Genomic DNA, 17,503 nt, shown 5'->3' on the forward strand with positions numbered 1-17,503 from the left:
AGATGGGAGCCTAGTGTAAAATTCTTCAATGAACATGGATGAATAGCTTTCCACAATCAGATTTATTGCTCATAAGAAGAGTTATGATTATGTCTCTTAGGCAGATAATGAAACCTGCTGAGAGAGGGATGACCCTTAGACATATGGCTGAGTAACAAGCTCCCACTCAGAAGTTCTGATGACAAATCCCACAGTCTTATTTGAGTATACTAAAATCCCACTCAGAAGAGATGATGTTTAGGGGCAACTTGCTGAGTTTCAAACTGTCGTTATCAGTATCCAGTCTGAAGTGTGTTCCTAATCAATCATCCAAAGCCTAAAACTGAGGAGCAAAAGGGAGAAACTGCCATGTGCGTGCTGTTGCAAAGTCTGAGAAGTTAGCTCCTTCCTGGAACTTTCAGAGGCGTTTCCCATTCAATCATCACCATGGCGACACCTGAGATAACAATGAAATCTCATAGTCCTTCAGTCCACTCTTTATTAGATACTTTCAATGCAGGCTAAGCATCATAATTTTCTGCCAATTATCTGGTGGCACACAGTCTCCCCAATGTCAAGGTGACTTTGCCTATGCCTAGGATACAAAAAGTAGGTTGTGATCCAGTTCTTGCTAATAGCTATAAACAATTCCAAATGGCGATTTTCACAGAACACACCAAGCTTCTTCTTTGTTGAAAACTGCTCAAACTGGAGGCCAAAAATAAGAGGATACACATTTACTTTTTTCTTTTTGCAACTATTTTCCTTTTGACCTGCTCGTCTCTTCTGGGACTATTCAGGCTGGAGAGACTAAAAGTAACAGTAGTGGCGAACGACACGTGCCACTCATTTTTTCCTTCAGTCCTGAATGAGGCAAAGAAACTTGAGTGCAGTCTTTACATTTTATTTAGAATCAGTGTTACTGTAGTTGCCCACCTGTATAGGTAAAGGTCCCATATGGTCCTGGGGGATATAGTTTAATGTGGAGTTCTTCTTGTCTACAATAAGCAAAGCTCTGGGTTTGATCAGTAGCACCCCCCCCCCAAATAAATGTTTCCACAGAAATACTCAGGATATTCCCAGACTATAGCCACAGGGAATTCAGTTCAGTTCACTCCTCTGATTCCTTCCCCAGATAAAGGTGGTGAGCACTAAGCTAAGATCCTCAAATCCTAGAATTTTTGTGTGTCACATCTCTGACTTACACCATAGCTCACAAGACCTGGACTTTCCTCCTCTCCAAGTGTACTCACTCTCTAAGGCCTAGTATTGTGACTATCTTATCTACGATGGTGCTCCAAGCCATTCCATACACCAGCCTCCCAATACACACCATGGTTCAGAAGTGACACTGAGAACTCTTGTCTGCTTTAGGTTATTAGCTCCATGATACAAGTAATCTAGATTCATATTTTTTGTGACCTCCTAAAACATGTGGAATTAGGTTGATTTCTGGACACTGCATACTTTTTAAAGCCTACAAGCCTACTGGACTCTAAAGTTGCTTTAGGTTATTAGCTCCATGATACAAGTAATCTACAATCGTATTTTTTGTGACCTCCTAAAACATGTGGAATTAGGTTGATTTCTGGACACTGCATACTTTTTAAAGCCCACTGGACTCTAAAGTTGCATTTAAAAATGAAGTAAAAGTCCAAGGTATGTAATGAGATGGCAGCGGAGTCTATTCCTGATGTCATCAACTTATTTGATTTTCCAGGATTAATTTTAGCCTCGAAATTCTACTCAGATTATTCTGAATATCTCACTGTCCCACCCTAAAAATTCTAACCTCTGTTCTGAAATATAGCTACTATTATCAATAGAAGCATCCTGTTTGTTCAGTAGCTTATTGCTTAACATACGTGTCAAGTGAAAATAACAACAATCATAAGGATTGATAAAACACCAACAGTCCGACTCTGCATGATATACTTTGTGTAGTAGTTTTCTGGTTGACATGACAGAAATATCTGACAAAGTAATATAGAGAGGGTGAGCAGCTCAGAGCTCCAGTGTACATCATGGTGGGGGAAGGAATGTCAGCGAGAGAATGAGGCAGCTGGTCACAGTGCATCCACATTCGGAAAGTGGGGGAAAATGACTGCTTGTGTTCACCTTTTTATTCATCCCAGAACTCCAGCTGATGGAAAGATCCAGCACACACCTAGGATGTGTCCTTCTAAACCAGTTAATCTAGAAAACTCCCCGATGGACATGACTGAAGACTATTTTCATAAATGTCTTCAAGTCTTTCCTGATATTGGAAAAGGCCTGGAAACTTGAAGCAATGGGTGATGGTGTAGATAACACAAGCCCGGTTCAGGCCCACACTATGAGGAACTGATGGCTTCTGCTTTATTTCCATTAAAAAAATTGTCTGAGATCCCGGAGAGTTGCCACTCTGCTAAAGAAACCAACAAGGTAAATTCTTGGTACCCCATGGAGAGACACATCTACATGACTATCTGACTTTGTAAATTATGATTTCTAATGACAAAGTTGTTTTTTAGTTGTCGAGTTAGGGGAAAGATTTTGCTTTCAGCAATAATAATTTAAATGTCCTGTGATCTACCCAGGATCCCTTAGGTAGTGTGCGAATGGACTGGACATTAAGTCCAGGCTATCATTACATTATGGTTGTGCCAGTGGAAGAATGTCTACACACCCTGAGTATTGTAGAAGTAGAGCATATTTGCGGCATCGTACTTCTGCATACTATGTGGTTACAAGACAGGCTTTATTTGCTATCTTGTAAGACTTACTCAGTGCCTGCTGCATATTTAGTAAATACAAGACTTTTATTGAAGATTATTATCTGCCCACCTGGCTTCTTAATGTGCACTTTAGCTGACTTTTTCCCCCTCTAAGTTGAGGGGAGCATCTTGAAGTATTCTATTTTAATATCAGGGCAAGATCCCCTGCTTGGGCACAATAGCTGTGAGTAATTTCACACAGCCCATGCCATTCACAGGCAGGTCTCTACCCCTATCCGTAACAGACTGATCTATCGCAGAGATCAAAGCACCAATTACTTCCAAAAGACTGGAGCATTGGAGAGCTGTATCAACTCAAAGACGATTTGTTCACATTCATCCACCGCTAAGAGGGGCAGTAAAAGCACTTTCCAGTTTCCCTTTGATCTGCTGTGAACACTAGCCAAGGTCCATCAGAGATGAACTCGTCAAATGAGTTTTTCTCGGCTTATGCTTTAGAAAGGAATCAGGGAATTTTTTTTTTTTGAATAGTGACATTTTTAGGCTTGTAGTCACACATGCTTAATTGTTTTTTCTCCTAGAAGAGTCTCATTTTAGGACAAGATGCTTTAATGATGATATCAAAGTGAAAAGCAAAGAACGGAACAGCGCTTGTAAAATGGTCTGCATGTGGTTTTTTTTTTTTTTTTTTTTTTTTTTTTTTTTTTTTTTATTCCAAGACGAAAACTGAATGATGGACTGGTGGATGTGAAACTTAATCTTTCCTATTTTCTTCTTTGAAGTACCTCTCAGAGATCAAAGCTTCATGGGTCCTCTTTATCTAAGGAAATTGGAGGGGTCTTACACTGGATGCATTTGAAGCTGCTGGGTCTGATGGTCTTCACTATGTCGGGCATCTAAGACTTGTCCTAAATCTTTGAGTAGATTTGATGCACTCTGTAGACTATACTTAGGCTAAACTAAGTTTAGCTATGAAGTTTGTGAGCTTTCATAAAGTATGAGGCAAGACTCTTGTGCTAGCTGGTGAGAACAAAGGCATCTAAAATTTTCCATTCCACATCTTTTTAAGTTCCTCTTTACAAAATCCTGGGGCTTCTGGATCCTTTGGCCTAAGTCTAATCAATTTGGCAAAGCTGCTGCCTTTCCTCCAGGAGTACATATTTACAAACTCGTAAAAACAAAGAGTGTCAACAGATTTATAACCCATCTTTATAGCCTTAGTGGAGGGAGAGAGGAAAAGCATGTAAAGATGTAATCCAATTTTCGCCAGTCTCTGAAAGAAGAGCAGCTCACCAGAGGAAAGCTATTGGAAAGGGCACTCTCCAGAGCTTACTTCCTCCGAAAGACATCCCAGTCTTAAAGGTAAATCACTAGCGTGCCTTACGCACCTTAAAATCCACTCCCGTCCAGAAGCCCTGATTCTCTTAGGTTGTAGAAAGAGTCTAGAAACTCAAACAATCTGCCCAATTTGTGTATTTACTGTGAGAAGGGAAAAAACCAATGGCTGAAGATTACCACGTATTGAGGCAATTCACAGAATCCCTGTGTAGCCTTAAATCCACTTGTGGTCAGTAGAAATCTGGCCCTAAAACGGACTGCAGAATCAACCTTTCCTATAGAGAAAAAGCCATTTGCTCTTCGGCTTCCCACAGAGCTAGGAGAATATACTCTGACAGAAACACACCAGATCTGCCAAGACCTGTGCAAACAGAACTATCCTTTTACCAACAGTAAAGAGATCCGTGTTTGAACTATAGAGAGTCATAATAGAAATATATATTGCCTTTTATCTTCTTCCCAGTGATTGGATTGAGGTGTCAGGAGCTATTGCTGCAATATCAGTGAAGAAGTACTATTTTTCTCTTTCGGGTATGTGCGTAGGTATGCATGGAATAGCACCCATGATTATAGGACTGCTCTGCCAGCCAGGTTCTCAGCAGCCTTTGGAAAACACATAAAATGGGCTGAGAGAATCACCAGAACACACGGCTTCAAATTGTTCTTAGGGGCCACGAAAGAAGCTGTCTGTGGTTTTCGTTCAAGTGTGAAGAGAAAGAATAAAGAAAGCCAACATGCCTCCACACAGCTAAGTCACATAGCATAATTTGAAAGATACAAAAAACACATGGATGAGTTTTAATTCATGATTCACTATATGTTTACAGTGCCCACTGGAATGGATAGAAAAGTGATTTTGGAGACTACTGTGCTCCTGAATCGTGTGTGAAAACTGAGAAGCAAAAGAGAGAAGTATGCATCTACTGATTTTACAAATAACCGACCAGGGTAATGTGATTTCCACAAACATTGGGTTGCTTTCTTTGATGCCAAAGCATTTAAGGTTAATAACTCAATTAACCTCCTACCCACCTACTAACTAGATTTATGAACTGCCAAGGGAGTTAGCTAAGTATTAAGCTTTAGCTTGTATATAATTTCTTTCAAGTAAACAAAAAAAAACCTTAGCACAAAATTAAGAACTTTCTGCCTAGCTGAAATCAATCCTTTTCACTTTGTAATATAATCAGTATATTAGTCAAATAAAGTAAACAAAATAGACCCAAAATATCAAGCCATTAATTAGGACTTAATGTCAAACACAAAGACTATTATTCACAAGAAGTGGTTGAGCTTCTTGTTTTAATTGTCCTTGATTTAATGATAGCCATTAACCTTAATAATAAGCACTTTGAATTCTACCAAATATACCAGGAGGATATAAATAGAATTCAACCAGGGTACAGACTTGCTTATGGTAACACACCTTTCTTCATCCCTTCCCACTTTCTGCTATTTGAAAAGAAAATCTAATACAATGAGAGGAGAAGAATGTTTTGTAACACAAGTGTAATCTGTTCATTTTGAATAATAGCTTTTCCATTTCAGTGACAAATGAAAGGGATAATACACATTATCTCATGAATGCCACAGAACTTCTCTAATTCTCTCAATCATTGCTTACTCTTCTCCAGTCTTAGGTCTCATTACCATGAATCTTCATCCTTCCTTCACACACAGTAATACAAAGTCCTTAACTACCAAGAGTATGGACCACAGCAATACTGCTGCAAAGTCAAGAACGAAGAACAATATCATAACAAAAGAAAGGCTTACCTGAATGCTGGCTGTAGAGCGATTCTTGCGGGTGGTGGTTGTAGCCATAGTGGTGGTGGTTTCCATGACAGTGGTAGACATTTCCGGGGGCATGGAGGTCGTCTGTGTTGTTCCCGAGACTGATGGGACTTCTCCCACTAGCCGAACACTTCCATTGATTCTAATATTAGGGTTGTTCTCAGCGGCCATGTTCAGTACTTTCAAACCATCATAATAGAGCCCAGAGAGTTGGCCTTGGAAGAGGCGTCCTTTGTCCTTCCCTCCAATGGCTATTTGAGCCTGGGTGTTGAAGATGGTTAACTGCCGGCCTAGTGAATTAGGTGGAGGAAATACTATTATTCCCATACATTTCTGCTCCTTGTCTTACCTAGTCTGTATGGAGCAGGCATCTAATAGGCTTCCTTGAACAACTGAAGTAGATAAAATTTACAGGAAAAATTCATTACTGAGATCGGTGAGTAACATTTCACGATGATTATCTCTTCCACTGTCTAGATAAACATCCTAAGTTACCAGAATAACTGAGGATTTGCCCCATTACAAGGAGGAAGACCTCTTGGTTAAAACATGAGCAGTGTTACAGTCTCCTGAGACATATAATCTAGGATGGCAGAAACATCCAGCTCAGATCATGACCAGAATGAATCACAGATGCCTAGTGCTCTGATTTTAAGCTACAGGGTAACATAATGACAACAGAAAAGAATGATATGCAGCAAACAAAACCTCAAAGAGGTGATTTAGAGCACTGAGTTTAAAAATTAGGTTCAGTAATTAAATGAAATTTACTGGAATTAAACTGCAATTAAGAGGATCGGATTCATTGCATGCTTATAAAAATGGACACTCTAGTCACCAGGAACAGAGTTTTCCATAAATCTTCACCTTGAGTAAAATTGTATCAGCATTTGTTATTTTAACAACATCATGATAGATGTATAATTTGGAGGGAGGTTTGATCAGTCAATAGATCATTCTCTAAGATGGGAGAGTAATTAGGCATTGAAAAAGCTTCTAGAATAGAAATGGAGGTGGGGATGAGGTGATTCTAAAATAGTTTTAAGAAGATATGGTGAGGGTAATAAAAATATATTATGTACATGCATAAAATTATCAAAAAATAAAATTAATCAATAAAAATGAATTATCAAAGAAAGATGGGTACAAAGAAGATAACTTATAAACTTCCTTGAATGATTTAGAGACATGGCAATGGATTGCAAAATAGCAATAGTTAATCTTATTTCAGGTTTTCTGTGGGTACCAGTTTTACTTCTGTGGCAAAATAAAAAAAACTCAAAAAAAAAAATTCGTGGCAGAGCAGTTTAGAATGGAGCATTCAACAAGCTAGACTTATTTTCAAAGATTTCTACTTATTTTCTAAGTCAAACTGGGTCTTTTTCATGGAAACAAACAGCTTTTCAAGCCTCATTGTAATTTATCATGACAGCAACATGCTAAGGCTTGTTATTCCTTCATGTTATCTCTTTAGATTAATTCCATTTGCTTACCCACATGGAGTAGAGATGGGAAAACCGTAAAGTTAGATACATCCATTCTGGAGTTTTCTTTAGTCAGCGATCTACAAATCTAGTAATTCTTCATCTTATCACCTAGATTATTTTATCTGTAAATAACTGAAAACAATTGTCTGCTACTTATGCCTGCTTGGTAAAATCCGTATGCTCTCCACCTTCAAACTCTAAATAGAGGTATGTTGCAGGGTTTGGGTTCTCAGCATTTATCACTAAGATATTAAGCTCAGGTTTGCACAATGCACAACTAGCCTGAATTTCTGGAACAGAAGGTGGGTATACCTTCTTGATGTATACTACTGGAAGGTCTGGAAATAAGAGAAAAGGAAACTGCTATTTCCAGAGCAGACTCTTCAGACAAGTGTCAGCTTTACTATCTGGTCAATACTTACGGGTTATTAATTGAACGATTTATAAATAATACTACTCTGCTTTTAGACTGGGGAACTTTAGTAGGGTAGAAATAATATACACTTCATAAGAATCTTGGAACCATTCAAAAGAATCTCATACTTTAATGATAACAAAATTCCCTAGGTCCCAGGGATGTAATCAGTTCATTCCATACTTTCCCAAAAATCCCTTCCATGAGTTGGTGCCATTTGACAGTTGTATAATTTTTGTCTCTGTTCCCTTCACATGAGGTGTAACATGTTCAGTGCACAATGGTGCAAGATAATGGGCTGGAGTTCACACTTCTTTCTTTGCGAGCCATACACTTACTATAATACAAATGGGATAATAAAGGCAGAGAATAATTTTTACTTAACTTCATATCAGCATGTGAAGCATCTTACCATACTGATTTAGAAGAAAGTGTATAGTGGGAGATTTCCAGGATATAACTTTAATATCTTAAACTAGATAGCCTCCATGCAAGGTATCTTTTATATATGAACAACTGCTTCCCATTTATGACATTATCTCTCTCTTTCTGTTTTACTTTCTCCCCATCTTCCTCCCTTTCTCTTTCTTATGTAGCCCAGCATTGATGATTAGTTAATGGCTGAATAACATTGATTATATATAGAAGATTTTATTCTAATATCCTTGCAATGCTTTATAACAATAACCTCTTATAATGGTCCTCATCTTACTTTCTTGGGAAGATTCATTTTGCCAGCACTTAAAAATAAAAAGACAGTCAGAGAAAATTGAAATTCAAACTGCAATGATGGATTGCCTTCATTCTGTTTTCTATAGTTCACTCCATAAAGTGGTCATTGCTTATTCAGGAATGACCGGAGAATGAGTAAAGGCAGGGCATGTTTGAGGCCATTAGACTGAGGAGTTGCTTTATTCTTGGTTATCATTGCTTTACTATAGAGACCCGGTCACTCACTTCACTGGTGGGTGAGACAGAGAAGGGGGCTATTCAAGTTTCAATTTCTCTTCATGCCATAGGAAGTGCGTTTGGGTTTCTGTTAGCTTATTTGCTTGATAGGCTAGATCTTTTTTCTTTTGTTTCACAACCTTCTCCTAGCCCTTTGCACTTTTCCTAGGTAGTTAAGGACAAAACTAGAAATCACTGTAGGAAGAGAGCACTCTGTCTCCTGCCATGTCTTTCTGCTACTACCTCATCTCTCTTTAGCTGCACAGGAGATCATGAATAAGGGGGAAACAGTTTCAGTACCTTCTCCTTATGGAAGATATACAGAACTGACAGGAGAAGTTTCTGTGGTTTTTTTCTTTTTCATTTGCCCAAGGGGCTTCAAAATCTATGCCTGAAATCATTCTCATTGTTGTTATTGATAATGTGTAATTTTTAGAATAAAAATATCATGATACATATGCATTTGAATAAATGTGTGTTATAAATATATACGCATATATTTTTGGAATCTGAGAGTTGTTCTACCAGCAATAACATGAAATTTGATAATAACACCAGTGCAGTATTCCTAGCCTGTAACTGTTTATTTCATTTTAGATGCACATCCTTTTGGAAGCCAATATTTGTTGTTTCATTTTAACACCAAGTTCACATAGGCTTAGATTAAATCTCTGCACGTCTCTAGTCAGTGTTGCACAAAGACTAATTAATTAAATCTCAGAATACCCTGGGGGAATAGGCAGTATTATTTCTCCTCTCCTCATATGGGAAATCTGAGACACAATGAGGTTAAGTGGATTGTTTAAGGTCAGAAAGTCAGTCAATAGCAGCCAGCCAGCAAACAGACTTGGGAATGCTGTGACCCAGCTCTCCTCCCCAATGACAGAAGTAACTCCAAAGAAATGCTCCATGTACTTCTAAATGCACCTGTCTAATCATCCTATTTATCTATTTGCCCTTTATCTATACTCATCTTCACAAACAAGGTAGTTCAGTGCAAATTTTTCATTCCATTTGAAAGTGAAGTTAGCTAGACAGAGGAAGAGGTAAAGAGAATAGATGCTACTCACTCAGATTACATAAAGAGCAATTTCAGGGAAAACAATAGGAAAAGATAATCTTGCAGTTTGCAATAAGTTGTCCAATAACATGATCGTACTATACTTACATATATATTGAATAAAGAAGCCAAGACACCCCCACCCTGACCACCCTTTCCCATCCCAGCATTCAATATGTGTACAAGATCTTCTATTTACACGGAAGCCAGCTGCTAATGAAGCTAGCAGAAGGAAAACTAAAAGCCTACTAACTGCTTTATAATGGGTTGTACAAATGAAAATGCCTGGCATGCTATTAAACTTAGACTTCAAAAGGCAATGGTATAAAATAAAATACTATTAACATAAAATTGAAAGAAACACAAAAAGTTCTCTCAGGCACATGAGACTCCGACATGCATCTAATTCTCTGTCTTAAAAGTGAGGCAGTTGTTGTCTTTAATGTTAAAGGGACTTTATGAGCTGTTGATTACAATCAAAATTATTTGCTTTTTAGAGTTATTCTTAATTTATTTTTAATTAGACCACATATGTTGAAAACAGGGCGTGCAGTTAGAATTTGGTAAGGATTTTCTATGTCTGAATGTTTTCACCCGGCTAAAAAATCACACACAAGTGTCTTTTGTCTTGGTGTTTGTATATTACGGAATAGCCCCAATTCCTCCTCGTATATAACTCAGTCAAATCTCTGCAAAATGTAAGGTGCTCTTTTAGATCTCGAGGCAAGAGCTAGCTTATGCTGTCTCAAGAAAGATCAGAACTTCTAACTTTCTTGGAGATAAGAAAATTGGCTTCATCGAAAGATAACTGGGTATCTCGTAAACAAAAGAAACCTCATAGAAAATTCTCCCAGGATTCCTAACTGCTGCCCTTGTTTGTTCATGGAGTGGTTGTTTCTGTCAGCAAATCAGAGCTTGCTGCATTGCTTTTCACGAGACTTTTCCCTTACCAACTCATTGCCTTAACAACTTACACTTGGTTGCATAAAACATCGTAGGAATGCACGAGGGTATCACACCACCAAAGTGGAAAACAAGTTTGTTTCGTTTTAGTCTCCTGCAGCAACTGGAATGGAATTAAGCTCTCCTAGAAACTTTCGCCTCTGATGGTTTGAGTTTAGAGGCAAAATCTGTTCTTTCTCAGCCTTTTCTTTGTTTAAAAACAAATGTTAACACATACTGCTTCCTGTATCACATCTGTTTTAAGCAGTTTAAGTTACAAGACTTGATTGAAGATTTTTTGGTTTGGTTTGTTTGTTTGGTTTTTTTTTTTTTTTTTTTTTTTTTGGTTAACCACGCTATAGACAGTAAAGCCAAAACAGCCTCAAGATGTAAGTTTAATAGGTTCTTTTGAAAATTCTTTAGAAAGCTTTGGTGAGAGGTAATTTAAAACAAATTAACAAATAATGTCATGCAGTGGTTAAATTGCCATAATCCAGTTCTCTCTCTCTCTCTCTCTCTCTCTCCCTTTCTTTCAAGAGCTTTCTGGAATTTGTTGTCTGTGGCTGTCATGCGGGCAGCAGGCTAGATGTTAGTCCCTTTAACTGTGTTTTAATGGCGATGTATTATTGCATGATTTATCAACATATGGCAGGTGGAAGCTGACACAAATTATAATGAAAATTAAAACAGTCATTTATGCAGCAGGCGATTATCATTTAAGGAACATTTATTCTGCAGGCTTTAAAAACGAGGGTTTAGAATCAAATGATTTTAGAATGAAAGTTTTAACGACCGTTACCTTTTTCCTGCAGCCACTCCTCTACGGGCCGGTTATATTTGAAGGGGATTTTCTGTTTTACCATTTGGAGGCGTTCATTATCAGTGTTGCCTTTAAAGTTTAAAAAACAGCTTAAAGAACAATCTGAAAAGTCAATAGGTCATTAAAAAAAAACACATCCTAGGTGTTCAGTTTGTTTTATGAAGGTTTTTAGAGATAGATATCAATTTATCTTTAGTAGAGGTGGAGTTGAAGCCGCTCTGCCCTCGGAGGATGGGCCTGAGGTCAGATTGATCTCAGCTGTGCAGTGCTCCATCATGTTGTGGTCACGTGATTTGGGATAGAGCTCTGTAAGCGGTTGGGCTATTTACGGAAATCTCATTACAGTTCCACCCTCTCTCCTTCTTCTATCTACCACTGACTTGGTCCCAGTGAAATTCAATGATCTCATTGAGTTGAATAATTCTACTACCACTGCCATGTCAATTGCACAATGAAAAGGTAGCATCCAGCTCCTCGGTCACTGTTTTCCCAATGGGATCCATTTAGGAGCAAAGTGCCCTTCTGCTCCTCTCAAGCATCTGTACTTGCAAGCTCTGGATTCTAGAAAAAGGCACCAAGATAACGACTGAATCCCTGCTAGCCATGGGAGACTGGCCAAAAAACATTTTCAGGGTTTTGTACATTCTTTTGTTTGTCTGGTTGGTTTGGTTTTCTGAGATAAGGCTCTGTATTTCTGATTAGCGCTGACTTACGGTAGCTCCCCTGTTTCACCCCCTAGAGCTTGGATTAAAGGGAGATTTCTTACTCCAAAAGAAAACTCTGATATTACTGTACTTAGGTGAAACTGGCGGAGCCATACAGGTGGCACAGTAGACCTTCATCTTTTCTGTTGCGCATTTTAAGCAGATGGAACCCACAGAGAACATAACTTCAGGCAAAGGAAGTTATACTGCTATATAGCATTTACAGGGTTTTAGGCACTTACATTTTATTAGTGCTAGACCATGTTGGCGCAGCTGTTCATTCTCTTTCTCTCTTTTTCTGCCTTCCCCCCTCTTTCTATTCTGTGAAAGGGTCGTCTTGAACATGAATCTATTCAAAAAGCCTGTTAGGAATATTTCTACCAAGCATGAAATATCAAATTAGTTTCAGGCTCAAACATTGTGTTTAACTGATGGTGTGGCCCCTCTTCCTTTTGAAACTGCTATTACCACTCCTGGGCGGTTCTTCTAATTAGGCGATACTTGGAAAGTGGTGGTGTGGATTTACACCCCTAATGAATATGCTTCCGATAACAAAATAATGAAGGCATGTTTGGGGAACTGTTTTAGCTCATCAGCCAACCTCACATTGATTTAGTAAAAAACAGCACACTGTAATTCATCATGTTTGGTTCAGAGCTCCGTATTAAAATTTAGGGAACTCCATTCCAACTTACTAATATTTTAAAAGGGAAATAAAAATTTTGAAACAGGGGGCTTGGGAGGAAAGTACAGAGAAGCCTGGAAGCCAGAGCGAATATGAGCCTGTAGCATCGTATCAGGCCAAGTAAATAGAAGTGAGCCATGGCACTTCAATCACAGAGCCATTGCAATGAAGCAGTTATCACTGGCGGAGAAGATGTCTCATTTGACAATTAGGACCTGCTTGCTGGGCTTGGAGGGGGAAGATAAGAGAATCCAATAGAAACTGGGTAGTACTATCAGAGGCTGGTAGTTCCCCCTAGTCTTCTCTAATGAAGACATTATTCTAAACATTTGAATCTTCTTTCCTGTTCTGGAATTTAAACAAACAAACATGGCTCATGAGAAGCAACTATAGGTGTGCTTCTAGCCCACAATGTAGATTTCTATCTGCCTACATAAATTATAACATACCAACATATCAAAGGGCAGTTGTAGTTCATTGGAGGCTTTCTTGTTCAGCCACTCAAGACCTAAAGTTGTTGCTTGGGACTACCAAACAAACAAAAAGTTATTGGGGGATAATGTAGGTAAAGGGAGTTGAATAATCAGCAGTTTTGGATTTTCATGGATAATTTAAAGCTTTTCTCTAAGTGCAGCAGCTGTCCCAGTACGGCCATCGTGAAGGACACTGGCTTAACTGTACCATATAACTCCAATTATTGATTGTGATGATTGTTGTCCTTGGAGGACAAATGTTATTTTGTATTCTATTAGTCCAAAATACATTTAGTAGCTTCTCCAGTGTTTTCATAGAAAAGGGGTACTTTTCTGAAAAGAACCCACACATGTTACCCAGCAGGTAACAGCTAAGGTGTACACTGTAAGGTACCACAGCACAATGAAACGCCACAGTGAGGAATGACCATCAATTGTGCTGGGTTCACCTTTGATAAATTTTGCTGCTTTGAGATTTCTGCATTTATCACCAGTGTGGATTCTGTGACTAAACACAGTGCTGATTTTCACTCTCCTCCCTGGAATGAAATAGTAAAGTCAAAAAGAAATATAAAATGATAAATCTTACTAACCTGAAGGGCAACTGCAGAAATAACAACTAAAAGTTCCAAATTGTCAATCGTGTCTAGATACTAAGTTAATTAATTGACAGGCTATATTGATTTACTTTCTCTAAATAGGGTTCTTAGCTCTCCCAAAGAGCTCAGCATCCATGATTCATCCCCCTTTAACCATAAAGCAAGGTAGAAAATCAGGTAGGGACACAGTAAAGGCTGGAAAGAGAGGAAGCTCTGGGGTACCCAATGGAGAAAAGCACAGCTGGAATCAACCTAGGACCTCTCTGAAAGTATAAAGCGAGAGTCCGTTCTTCTCCACCTCAGCTTTAAAGACATTTAGAAGCATGTTTTAGGTCTTGCGTGCCAGACTGATACCATCTGGCCCCTAGGACAGTGATCTAGCACACTGTTAAAAGCTGTGAGAGATGGAAGGCCATTTGGAAAAGCACATCGATTTAAGTCACCACATTAACACAGTTCTTAGTCTTTTTTCATGTTCTTGTTGGCTTTTATTTTAATTTATCTAAAACACTAGTAAAATCTGTTTAAGAAACACATGCAAGTGAATGAGATCATATGCCCTAAACCCCAATTCCATAGATTGATGGGAGGGCAGATCTTTATATAAGAAGCCATACAGAGGACTATTCTGATAGCTGCACAAACCTCTTTAAATTCATATACATTGTTATTAAGTACACAACGATACTAAATTGTACATGTCATATAACAACTAGTATAGACACTTAAAGAGACGAATTGATTATTTAACAAAAATTATGTTATACTCAGGATAGAATGGCCTTATGAACAGTAATGTCCTTCAAATAAAACATATACATTACCAGTTTGACAGAAACATCAGTTATTTACCACATGGAGAAACCCATTAATTATATAAAGGGGTCTTAAAATAAATACTTAAGCTAATTATATGAATCTGACATCTACATAGAATGGAATTTCAGGAAAACAAATAGTCATGTTTTAGCCTACCTGAAATAGAATTTGCACACGTTTATTCTTTGTCACTCTTGACATGATATTGAGATTTTTATACAATTGGTTTCTGACAGTCACTAACACTAATATCAAGTAGTTCTACTTCTGGAGACATGTCCAAAATGCACTGTGAAATTATAACATTGTGGAGAGCCGAAGGCTCTGAGTCAAATCACTAAAGCCCAACTGGTTCATATACATAGCCCTGAGCATCAGCTAGAACTACCTCACAGTTCCCACTTTGGGATTAACCCTCTGAGGGTGAAAGGAATCAGAGTAAGGTAAAGTGAGGGAAACATGTTGGCTTTCCATTTGGTCCCCAGCTTGTATCAGTAACCCTTTAAGATGAGGACTTGAAATTTGCTAATCAACCCAATAAACAAACGTAAGATAAAATAAAAATAAAGATAAAAGTATCCTTCAACTGGATAATTGAATGAATACAAGAAGGAAATTCTTACATAGAACAGAAAGTAGTATGTCTAGCACTTTGGCCCAAACATGGGCTACTTTGTTAGGAGTCATGTAAATTTTTTAAAAAGCTCTAATCAATACAGTGTCAAAGTTTAAGCTATGGAATTTGATATATCTGTTTTAGAGTTGTATATTTACCATTTATTAGCTCTATGTCTTTGGGGAAGTCACTTATCATTAGATTCTTCTTGTGTCAGTTCACCATAGGATCTAACGCTGACTTACAGGGGGTAAAATATACATAATCACTGATATATAGAAAACACTAATTTCTTTGTGAGGATAATATTAATAAAACTTATTTCTCCTGTGATCCAAAGAAAGTACACTAGTTCTAGGATTTGTGCCCATGTTGTTCAAACTTTATCAGTTGTCATTCAAAAGATGACTATATCCAATTGGGACTCACAAAGAACAACTGATTATAAAACAAGTAAAAACATTGCAAATGTCCCTCTGAATCTCCAGCTCTTGATGTTTATATTTCTAAAATATATTCAGCTAACTCCATTTCCAAAGCAAAGTGGGTTTCTAAAACCACTGAAAGTAAAAGAGCAATTCAGGCACTGACAATTGGGATTTCTTGGCCCAGCCACAGGTAATGATGATATAATGCCACTGAGTTGAGGTGGAGTATCTTAAAGGTTCTGGCAATTTGCACCGGACTGGCATAAAGTGCTTTTCTGCAAGTAGACTATTAATACCATCTGAAGCGTTGTCAAGCATGTAGCCATACTGATAGGAATAACTGTAACAACATTCACCTGCATAAAATTAATGCCAGAGGTATTTTGGCATTTTGTTTTGAGCTCTGGAATAAGGAAAGGAAAGTTTTCTTTATTGCTCTGTCAACACTAAAGAAACGGGAGCACGAGCCTAATGAATAGTTGGGGACTGAGGATGTGGACTACAGCTGGTGGCAAAAGAAAATCGATGCTGGTAGCTTCCGTTGTAGGGCAGTTCACAGTTTCTAGCCATGCCCGTGTCCCCCAAGGAACACTTTGTGAGTTTCAAAGAAAATATAGAACACTGAAGAAAAAGCACCAGGGAACTCTCTGAGTGTGGCTCTGGCCACATTCCTGGAGCTTTCCCTAAACAGCTCTCTTAAGAGTCAAATGGGTAAGTGTACTGCCCAAAGGGCTTCTAAAATGTTCAATCACTTGTAAGGGATGGATGGACTTCAACAAAGAGCTAATATCTTATGTTTATAAAGTGCCTTTCAACCAAAGAACTCAGAATGCAATTATAAACACCATCTCATTAATCCTCACGACACACCTTTAGGCTGCAGAAAAGAACCTATTTGTATGCTGTGAGCCTTGATCCTTTAGTGTGTCAAGACAAAGAAATTAATATCTTAAAACAGAAAACTTATCGGATAGAGGAAGTGAGATTTAAAGACCCAGAACACATGGGCATTATTAACTAAGGCAATTTTTTTATACAAACACTCTACTTGCTCCTTCAGCTGGGGAGAACTACCTTTCCTGAAGAACAAGATAAATAGTCATGTGGAATTCCTAGGTAGACCCTGGCATGACTGACAGAGCTCACTTCCTCTGACCATGGCATGTTTCTTTCTCCCTTTACAAAAGAAGTTGAGATATTCGGGCAAAGGTGCAATTCTATATCTAGCTCTCCAAGTGGCCCAGTCCTTATTCCTTGCCATCTGCTGCTGTCTGAAAACACGTTTTTCATGCACATATGTTAACTCTGAATGGTTCTTTCATATGCTAAAAATAAATCAAGGGGCTATTTTTTATTGGAATATTATGATGCTGAAGAAATCTGATGCAATAATTAAGACATATATTATCACTTTCCATATTTTCTCCGTCCTCAACTGTCAGCCAGAAGCTTCTTTCTTCTAAATTTCTTTCCTACTTTATGAATGTATCAAGAGTGTTTTTGAATCAATGTTGGATTAATAAAATGAGGTCCGGATGACTGCAACATCTTCATTCCCTCCCAAAGTCAAATACAGTGTTCTGAAGGAATTTGAATAGAACGTTTTCAGTATTGCTGAGTTTCAGAGTATTAACTTCTCATTTAAGAGCCAATCACAAAACTGAAATACTACAAATGAA

The 17,503-nt window shown here is 38.1% G+C and overlaps 1 protein-coding gene across 34 annotated transcripts in view; it reads right to left on the minus strand.

Moving 5' to 3' along the window:
* Nrxn3 (neurexin 3) overlaps window positions 1–17,503 on the minus strand; it is a 1,564,636-nt gene that overhangs the window by 132,706 nt on the left and 1,414,427 nt on the right. For 25 of the 34 annotated variants that reach the window (XR_005974847.1, XM_041658567.1, XM_041658551.1 and 22 more), the window contains 2 exons: window positions 11,480–11,569; window positions 5,811–6,118 (listed from right to left, as the gene is read on the minus strand). Coding sequence is in view for 33 of the 34 variants with exons in the window: in XM_041658567.1 (XP_041514501.1) it covers window positions 5,811–6,118; window positions 11,480–11,569 (398 nt within the window). In the remaining variant the exon portion in view is untranslated. The remainder of the gene's footprint in view (window positions 1–5,810; window positions 6,119–11,479; window positions 11,570–17,503) is intronic. The other 9 variants (XM_041658568.1, XM_041658546.1, XM_041658552.1 and 6 more) reach the window with 1 other exon arrangement.

Source organism: Microtus oregoni, unplaced genomic scaffold (genome assembly GCF_018167655.1).
Source record: "Microtus oregoni isolate MIOR12 unplaced genomic scaffold, Mior012 000009F_ref0000495, whole genome shotgun sequence".
NCBI lineage: Eukaryota > Metazoa > Chordata > Mammalia > Rodentia > Cricetidae > Microtus > Microtus oregoni.